The 9,468-nt window shown below is 43.3% G+C and overlaps 2 protein-coding genes across 2 annotated transcripts in view; both read right to left on the bottom strand.

Annotated features, from left to right (window-relative positions):
- The window catches only part of cdkn1bb (cyclin-dependent kinase inhibitor 1Bb), a 3,634-nt gene extending 569 nt beyond the window's left edge, over positions 1-3,065 (bottom strand). Inside the window, exons 1-3 of the mRNA XM_043228018.1 lie at positions 2,364-3,065; positions 1,846-1,964; positions 1-505 (exon numbers count right to left, since the gene is read on the bottom strand). The exon at positions 1-505 is cut by the window's left edge and continues 569 nt beyond it. Of these exons, the coding sequence (XP_043083953.1) occupies positions 1,858-1,964; positions 2,364-2,796 (540 nt within the window). The 5' untranslated portion in view covers positions 2,797-3,065 and the 3' untranslated portion in view covers positions 1-505; positions 1,846-1,857. The remainder of the gene's footprint in view (positions 506-1,845; positions 1,965-2,363) is intronic.
- Positions 3,066-3,443: 378 nt separating this feature from the next.
- yars2 (tyrosyl-tRNA synthetase 2, mitochondrial) lies at positions 3,444-8,855 on the bottom strand. The gene is made up of 5 exons (XM_043228017.1): positions 7,922-8,855; positions 7,026-7,193; positions 6,791-6,946; positions 5,646-5,816; positions 3,444-5,460 (listed from the first exon to the last, which is right to left on the bottom strand). The coding sequence occupies exons 1-5, from the start codon at positions 8,689-8,691 to the stop codon at positions 5,301-5,303; spliced, it is 1,425 nt and encodes a 474-aa protein (XP_043083952.1). The 5' UTR covers positions 8,692-8,855; the 3' UTR covers positions 3,444-5,300.
- Positions 8,856-9,468: the final 613 nt, after the last annotated feature.

Below are 9,468 nucleotides of genomic sequence, written 5' to 3'. Positions count from 1 at the left end.
CAAAACGGTGGCTCTTCAAGTCAAATCAAACAAAAAAAGAGAGAAAAAAAAATAAAATAAAATAATAATATATAATAATAATAATAATAGAATTTTTCCGACATAATACTAATTATGTGCTACATGAGGAAAGGAACAAATATATATTTATATACACAGGTAGTAAGAAAAACAAACAAAAACAAAAATGAGCAAAAAAGGAAATTCAACCTAATTGCACACTGCTACATACACTGCTTTACGAGGCAGTCGCTTTTTTTTTCCTCTTCTCCTCTTCTCCTTTTTCTTTTTTTTTCTCGAGTGCCAGAACTTTAGTGTTTGTTTCAGTGCTTGAACACACTCTTAGAGTTGATATGTTTTATTTTCCGCTCGTTGCTCCGTTCACTCGTCCGGTTCCCGATCCCCACAAAAAAATATATATAATAATAATAATCAAAATAAAACAGAAGTAAGTGTCGTTGAGCAAGCACTGAGGTCCTGGAAGGCGCGCCGTGGGCCCCGGCCCCTGTCAGGAAACACCAGAGAGTCAGACAAACACGCTTCATGGGAAAATAACAGGACCTGACCGATACACTCACTTCAGATCACATGACTGCCGTACTCAGACCTTCTCCTTGCAATTTTAAGAAAAATAACAATATATAACAACTCTGATGCTCCTCTCAGAATTAAAAAAAAAAAATTAAATACTTTTAGACAGAGCTTTTTTTTTTTTTTTTAATCATTGTGTATCGATTTTTTTTCCCCAGCACTTATTGCAACTATTAACGTAATTTTGTCATTTTTAATTGATGCAATTTCAATTTTTTAATACACCGTTATAGGTTTTGGACATATTTATATTTATAGTTTACGACTTTTTTTTTTCTCCTCTGACAAAATCTCACTTTTCATTGCCATTTCTTCTGAAAAAAATAAATTAAAATGGTAAAAATGACTTTAAAAAAAAAAGCGCACAATTCTGACTTTTCGCAATTGTTCAATTAATTAAAACTAATATTTTCATCTGGCAGTTCTGACCAGCATCGTGCAATTTTGATATTAACAAAAACGTGACAAATCTCATTTCTTTTGCTGTTGTAGTCGTTTCTGGCACAAAAAATAAATAAATTTAAAAAATAACAGTAACAGTGACTTTTTTTAATCCTGGTTTTCATCTCACTATAGTTTTAACACACAATCAATTTAAAAACTTTTTTTTTTATTAAAAAGCATTTAAAATCTCACAATGCTGACTGTGCATTGATTTCACCTCACGCAATCCTGACTTTTCCCCCCCTGACAAATGCAAGAAACTCGTAGATATAGTTTATAATTGCAAGGTAAACGGCATATATATATACACATATATATATATATATATATATATATATATATATATATATATATATACATATATATATATATATATATATATATATATATATATATATATATATATATATATATATATATATATATCCTGTGCATATTTTCGTTTATTCGCCACCCAACGATCTCACGTGCCACTTCTTAACGAAATCTGCGCGCGAGTCACAAACCAGAACCCGCAAAAAAAAAAAAAAACTGAATGAACCAAATAAGAAAAAACACACGCGCGCGCGCTGGAAAATGAGCTCACGAAGCGTTTCGAGTCGCGCCGAAGCAAAACGCGCTCGTTAATAATGCCACGGCTCTCCAGATGCCCGGTGCCCCGCTGCTTCGCTCGACCGGGCGCGTACACACGGCAGAAGACGAGTGAAAGACCGCTGACGTGTAAAGCGCGCTCCACGGAGGAAACTCGAGCCCTCCGTAGTAAAACCCGCCGCGTTAACCCTTTCCCGGGCTCCGGTGACGGACACTCACCTCGAAGGGGGTTCATGTGGGGGTCGGCCCGGGGTGCTTCCTGGGCTTCCGGGGCTTCCGGGGCGTCCGGGTCGCTTCGTCCGCGCAGAGGTGCGAGCGCTTGCTTTGACGCGACGAGTCTGCCGCGGAGCAAACAGAAAAACCACGTTAAAACACTGCAAATCAGACGCAAAGAAACGGACCGTGCAGACGCGTGACCCCGGAGCACAAAAGCGGGCACAAATAGATATTACGCGTGTGCCCGTTAGGATATCGAGCTATCTTTGGACTTCCCACGCGCATCTTCATTTTTGATCGGGTGGCGGACCTCAAAGGTGACTTTTTTTTTTTTTTTTTGTTCGGCGCCCTCGGATCGCAGACTTTCAGCCGAACCGTAAGCCACGCGTTAACGGAGAGCTCTTCTGTTCAAACCTCATAAATAACTCTCTAGTCGCGCTCCGGGGTCACGCGCAACTCCGGGATAAGCGGCGATTTATCTGAAAATTCGTGATGGATTAATGAGACGACTCCGCGCATACCGAGACAGGAGCCTCTTTTCCGCTGCTCTCGGTCTTTCTCGGGCGTCTCCGCGCTCGGCTCCGTTACCCGACAGTCGTGATTGCCGTTAACATCCACGTTGTTGTCGTTATTATTCCCGGGGGAGCTCGCGTGGAGCTCGGAGCCCCTGCCCCGCTCCGACCTGCTGTAGAAACCGGGCACCGAGCGGATATCCAGCGCTTCCCACTGGTATCTGCCGCCGGTGCGCGGCGTGTGCGCGGAGAAGTCGAAGTCCCACGCGTCCGACGACGCGTCCTCCATCGCCTTCAGGTGCCGCTGGAAGTCCCGGTTTAGCTCTTCGTGATCCACCGGACCGAACAGGTTCCGACACGCCGACGGCTTGGGCTGGTCTGACGGTCGCGCCTCCATCCGTTCCAGCGTCGGGCTGCCGTTAGACAAGCGAACGTTGGACATTTCACGGCGTTCGAATCGACAACGCGAAGCCACGGAGCGTTCTCCTCCCGCGTTAGCGCGATGCGAAGCGACGGGCGTCGAGGCAGACTCGCCGCATGAGCGGAAAACGCGGACGCGCGACGGTCATCAAAACAAAAGCAGCGCTCGCGACGGCCGCTCCTGTCAACTGCGCGTCGTAGTAAAAAAGGGGAAGAGAAATAACAAGGCGAGGCTTTACGGCACCCAATATGGCGATGAAAAAAAAACGCGTGATTGACACAAAGGGCTCTTTAAACGGCGAGGGGGACGCCGCGGATTGGTGCGTCGGAGATCCGCCTTCTCTCGGCGCACATCCTCCCCCCCCCCCACACACACACACACACACACACACACACACAGAAAGAAAATCAACAAAAACACACTTCGACGAGCCTCCGAGTTCTGACTGGGGCGAGTCGATTCGTTCGGACGGATCACTTGCGAATCGGTTCGCTGGATGATCCGTTGATTCGTTTCGTTTAGCGGCGTGGAAAGTCCTAATAAAAACACGTCTTATTAATTAATTAAACCTTGATGATGATGAGCGCATCGTTAGACAAATCTCTCCAGTACGGGATGCCGAGATTTTTGATTTCTTCAGCAATAATGCCTTTATGCAACACAATATGGTTCATAAAATAGGACATTTATTAAAATGCTTATATTTTTAAGTAGGATATTAATACAATCGTTTATTACCACTGACGTGTACGTGTTTATATGTGTGTGCTCTATGTTGACCAAAGGGTTCTTTATGGCTAAAAAATACTTTGGATTTACTCTGATAAGGTTTTCCTACGGGCGAGTGATTCAAATCGGTTCTACCGAATCATTGATCAGATTCGCTTCAAGCGATTCACTCTCGGACGCTTCGTGACGTTCAAGTCAAGGTCTGAAACAGTCAAAAAAACTATTAAATGTTGTGCAAATGCTAAAAACTCTCAGTGAAGAACAGCTTTGTCAGGAATTATACTAAAAACTGCGATTAACCACGAGAATATAGAGAGAAATTGAACAAAAACACAGCTCTGCCTGGAACGAGTCGTTTCGTTCAAATGAATCATTTCGGAATCGGTTCACTAAACGAACCGCTGATTCGTTTCACGCAAGGTACAAACCACAGAACTCGTTTATTTGTTTATTAAACGCTAATATCGTTACGTTTCGAATACTTTCCCCACTTGCATTTGCTCTAAGTTGACTGTTTTTTTTGGGCTTGCTTAAGAAACCTACTATACAGAGGTTTTTCTACAGGCGAGCGATTCACCATTTATAAAACTCGCTTCAAACGAACGATTCATTCACGAATCGTAATCGAACGCGACGTTTAATGTAAAAAAATATCTATATTTCTTGGAGCCTTGCGCAAATGCAACAAATTAGTGGTGAAATCGAAACTAAAAGTGTACAACTGCATCAGGACACGTGACTAAGATGCGCCGTAATAGACTAGACTCGATCTAAGACTTACTAACAGTGTGGTCAAGGCCTGACAGCTGAATATTAATGGCTTTTTAGATATTGTTCCATGTGTTCGACACTTTAGGATGTTCTCAGTTAATAAACAAACGATGCATAAACCAAAACGTGCATTTAAAATGGTTTGGTTTCCGAAGGTGATGCTTAAACGCGAGACACCGAAACCTCAAAATGTGGAAATAAAGTTTCGTTTGTTCCTAGAAGCGAGAAGCTGAAGTTGCCCAAAACACTTCCAGGAACAGCAGCGCCCCGATAAGACCTCGCACTAGTCCCCGACAAGAAGTGAGAGCAAACACAAACCCTGCAGATTTCAGAGAAGTCGACCGTGCATCGTTTGTACCTGAGGCCCGAAACCTCTTCTCAGGCAAGCTTGCAACTTCTCATCACACAAGTTTCTCACGCAGTAAGAGCAAAAACGGTGCTTTTTTTTAAATCCCGTGGTTACAAATAAACCATATCATCAGCTCGGAGTCGTCACGAAAACACTTCTGTGTTAATATCAATCGATTCTGTCATTTTTCCTCAGTATTATGGTGAAAATGATTGGGTTTCCACTAGTAGCGTTTCAATAAACAATGCAATTATGCTCTCCTTTAGCTTTCGAAAATGGTTGACTTCAGTATTTTTTAGCACACTAGCTGTCCTTCACTTGAACTTCAGCTGATCATGTTTAATTTTATTTACGTATGCCGTCGTATTGCGCCGAGCTGGAAAAAAAAAAAAAATCTCATAATACACTTAATTAAAGAGCTGAAGGAACCCGTTTTTTTTTTTTTAAATAGTCACACATCAGACCGTGCAGTTTGTTCAAATAAAACAAGGCCGAGTCTGTTCTCACGTCTTTGATATAATCCACAGACGTTCACACGACGTATAATTTCCGAGTCTTTGATGAGCTGGAGGAGACCTGAAACAAAGCAGGCCTCTGCTGACCACTGCTGGCGGGCGCCGGGATTCCTCACAAATCCTCAGCAGTGCTCGGTTTGCGCCTTTCCAAGCCGCCGGGGTCACATGCTAAGCCACTTCAGGATGTAAAAGTTCCTCTTCCCCACTCGGATCAGGCTGAGTCCGTTAGAGAGTATGTGCCGGCCCGGAAGCAGAACCTGCTCTGGGTTCGCCGCCCTCTGGTGGTTGATCCAGACTGCGCCGTCCTCGATCATCCTGTACCTGCAACGATCATAAACTAGTCAACATCCAGCGCAACCAAACCTTCAAGCGCTTTTCTTCATCGTTTAAGACGCAGACGGAGCCACTTGAAAGGGAATAAAGAGCAACAAAGTAGCAAAATGTATCAGATTTGAGTGGAAGGTTCCGGAAGGCTGGCGCTAGGATTCCGCCTGTGATGACCTCACCCGTGCGCTCCCTCGGGAACGGCCTGCGCTCGTCTGCAGGCGTCCAGCACCGTCGTCCCCGGGTCCAGGAGGAGCTCGTGGAAGGGAGCCTCGCGGAACAGCTCCCGGAGCTCGGTGTCGCTCATCTGCTCCAGAGACTCGATGCGGCTGTGGTACAGAGCCTCGGTGCATCTGTGTGACGGACGGAGGGAAAGTTAGTACTAGTTATCTAGATTTAACACTGAGCGTGTTTGGAATGTGTATACACACAAATATTATAATAATGATTAATGACATTCACAATAAAAATTTTGCTTACATAGTGTGTGTGTGTGTGTGTGTATATATATATATATATATATATATGTATGTTATATATATGTGTGTGTGTATATGTAATGTGTGTGTGTGTGTGTATATATATATACACACATATACACACAATATATATATGTATGTGTGTGTGTGTATGTGTATATATATATATATATGTGTGTATATTTTTTTTCACAATTTTACTATTTTTAAATATTATTAATAAAATAAAGTGCAAGTCAATAAAAGTATTAATACTTGATAATACTAATGAACTTTAAAATATATAATAATAATAGTAATGAATATATGCTTTAATGTTTTTACAAATATACAGTATATATATATATATATATATATATATATACACACACATATATATATATCTCTCTCTATATATATATATATATATATATATATATATATATATATATATCTCTATATCTCTCTATATATCTCTCTCTCTCTATATATATATATATATATATATATATATATATATATATATATATATATATATATATATATATATAAAATATTGATACTAGAACAATAATTTGTATTTCTTTTCTGTCTCCGTTTTAACCAAACCACGAAAACGAAATCAATAAAGGAAATATAATTATAACACTATTAAACTGTGAAGTATTTGATAAAATATTTGATTTGATTGCTGCTCCTAGCCACGTTCTAGTATTGACACCGTTCATAGAAACGCCGTCAGATGCTAATCTCACGCTCTGTATACATATCAGCACATAAAAAAGGGCAGAAAACCCCCGAATGCATTTACAGAAAGCTTTTCCCCAAAAAGTCAGCATGTGCCCAACGTAACAGCGTATACGTCTTGCCTTTTGGCGCTCTCTAAGCCGTCTTTCCCGTGCACCAGCTTGGTGACTTCGGCGGCCAGGCGCTTGTGAGCGACGCGTTTCCCCGGGTCCCGCTTCTGCCGCTCCATCACCTTCTCCACCTCCGCCAGAGACAGGAAGGTGAAGAGCTTCAGGTACCTGCGGGCGCAGAAGGCCTTGGCGGTCATCCCTGCGATCGCGTCACAGTCGACCGTAGAAGACAGCGGAGCTCACTCACCCCTCCACTCGCTCATCGGGGAGGCGGAGGAAGTACTGGTAGAAGTCGAAGGGCGAGGTCTTATCTCTGTTCAGCCACACAGCGTTGCCAGCCGTCTTGCCCAGTTTATCTCCCATGGAGGTGGTGACGAGCGGAAGCGTCAGGCCGTACACCTCCTCTCCCGTCTTCCTGCGTCACAATGCCAGAAAACGAAGTTAAATGACCGTCACCGTAAATCCCAAACGTGCCACTATATCAGCATTTCAAGATCGACGATTCGGTGCCGGTTTGTGTGTTTATCGCATCTCCGAAAGGAAACACTTTTCACTAAAACAGACGTTTCTGCACGGTGTTTTAATGCCAAAAATAAAACACGCCACGCAACACTGCTGCTCTCGCCTTTAGTTTTTGATCTAAAACGCAGCAAACAAAGTAAAAATGCGAATTACGGTTACGACCGAAAATTTTCTTCTCTTTAAATGTTAAAATGTAATTTATTTTGGAATTTTTCAGCATCGTTGCTCCAGTCTTCAGTGCTGAAATCATTCAGATATACTGATTTGCTGATTATGATCAATATCCTGCTTTGTGGCTATATTCAAATATTTAATATTACTGTAATACTTTAACCCGGATATATTTAAGACACCCTTTTAGGTCTGTTTAAATGAACAAGTTAGGTCAAGAGTAATAAAATAGCCAGGTTATTTATATATATAGGGTTATTTATGATTAATTTTGCACGATGTCCGGTTTGAAGAAGCACTGAGAGAGAAGTCTGTGATCGATTGCTTCGGTCTTTTAGAGAAACATGATTTTTTTTCGCCTCCACGGTCCGTTTCCCCTGGTTTTACGTCGTGCAAATTAAATAGAGTTCATGCACACGAATGCAACCGATGAAAGAAGCGAGAAGCTACCTGTGGATGAGCTCGTGTCCGCTCATGATGTTTCCCAGCTGATCGGTTCCGCCCAGCTGGATCCTGCAGCCGTGCAGCTGATGCAGACGGTAGAAGTCAAACGCCTGGAAGATCTGGTAGGAGAACTCGGTGAAGCTCATGCCCTCCGCGCCCTTGAGTCGGGACCGGACGCTGTGGCGGCTGAGCATCGTTCCCATCCGAAAACACCGGCCCACCTCCGCCAGGAAGTCCAGCACGCTCCAGCCCTCGTACCAGCTGCGGTTATCCAGCACCGTGAGCCGGCCCAGCTTGCTCGCGTCCGGGCAGAAGTAGAGCTCGTGGTGCGCGAAGATCCGGTGGAGGCTCTCCAGAATCCCGCGGGAGTTCCGCTCCGCCGCGGCCGGGGAGAGGCGCTCCCTCTCGGCCGACCTCCCGCTCGGGTCCCCGATCTGCGCCGTGGCTCCGCCGAGCAGCGCGACCACGTCGTGCCCCGCGGCTCTGAAGTGCAGCAGGCCGATGACGGCGAGCAGGTTCCCGGCGTGCAGGCTGTCCGCGGTCGGGTCGAAGCCGCAGTAAACGGTCTGCGGAGCGGAACGCAGCAGATCCGGGAGCTCCGCCTGCGCCGCGCGCTCCGGGAACGACTCCTTCAAGAGGCCTCGGCTGTGGAGGGACGAGAGCAGCCCGCTTCTGCCGGACGGAGAGCAGTGGAAGGAAGTCTTGGAGGAAGACGCTTTTCTGAGCGCGACTCGTGAATGAAGTCGAAAGCATGACCGCGCGATGGACGCAGCCATGTTTGAACGGCGTTTGGTGAACGCGCTCGCCCCCTAGCGGACGGGTGTGGGAGCGCACCAAAATAAATGAGTAAAAATGGTAGTTAAAAGTTTAGGTTTTTACATATTTATTTTGGTGGTCAAAACTATTAGAGGACTACTATTTTCAGCAGATATTTCTGTGGGGGTTTTTTATCAGGAGGAAATATCAGTTTACATTTGCAAGCATTTATTTTGCCATTAATTATAATAAACACAGATCCGAACAAACTGAGACTAAATCCAGAAGTGATTTGTTTTTATGCAAATACACCTACAGGTTAAATCGAACAATGCATTGCTGTTTTGAACAGCACATTAAACCGTTTTTGATTTTTTTTGTCACATTTGTGATGTATCCAGTTGGTATCGTGTGCACCAAACGCCTCTCCTAATCATCGGCGGGTTTCACGACGAATGCGGAAGAAATTAAAAAGGAAGAGGGGGCGGGGTCAGCGGAACTCATTAACATTTAAAGGAACATTCCACAAAACTGCTCGTTTTGAAAAGAGCTGTTTTTTACACTGCCAGTGAGAAATTAAAACCACGCTATGCTACAGTCTTTTCATTAAGACCCTATTTGTGAAAAATGGGGTCCCTTTAATGCAATTGGATTTATTTAAATGTATTTAAATTCGTATTTTATTTAATTTTATTAATTTCTATTAATAAAAATTAATATTAATATTTTTTAAATAATTTTATTTTATTAATTAAAATTTTATTATATACATTTTATTTAAATTAGTATTTATAAAA

The sequence above is a fragment of the Puntigrus tetrazona genome, chromosome 25 (assembly GCF_018831695.1).
Source record: "Puntigrus tetrazona isolate hp1 chromosome 25, ASM1883169v1, whole genome shotgun sequence".
NCBI classification, from domain to species: Eukaryota; Metazoa; Chordata; class Actinopteri; order Cypriniformes; family Cyprinidae; genus Puntigrus; species Puntigrus tetrazona.
The sequence above is the reverse complement of the archived record's forward strand: the minus strand, read 5'-3'. Positions and strand labels throughout refer to the sequence as shown.

What these genes read in the sequence shown, in the direction of transcription:
- yars2 (XM_043228017.1), bottom strand. Translation starts at nt 8,691, where the DNA reads ATGGCTGCGTCCATCGCGCGGTCATGCTTTCGACTTCATTCACGAGTC. An exon ending in CCCGATGAGCGAGTGGAGGG is followed by an intron (nt 6,947 to 7,025) that starts GTGAGTGAGCTC and finishes CTGCGCCCGCAG; the next exon opens with GTACCTGAAGCTCTTCACCT. An exon ending in GGCTTAGAGAGCGCCAAAAG is followed by an intron (nt 5,817 to 6,790) that starts GCAAGACGTATA and finishes TCCGTCACACAG; the next exon opens with ATGCACCGAGGCTCTGTACC.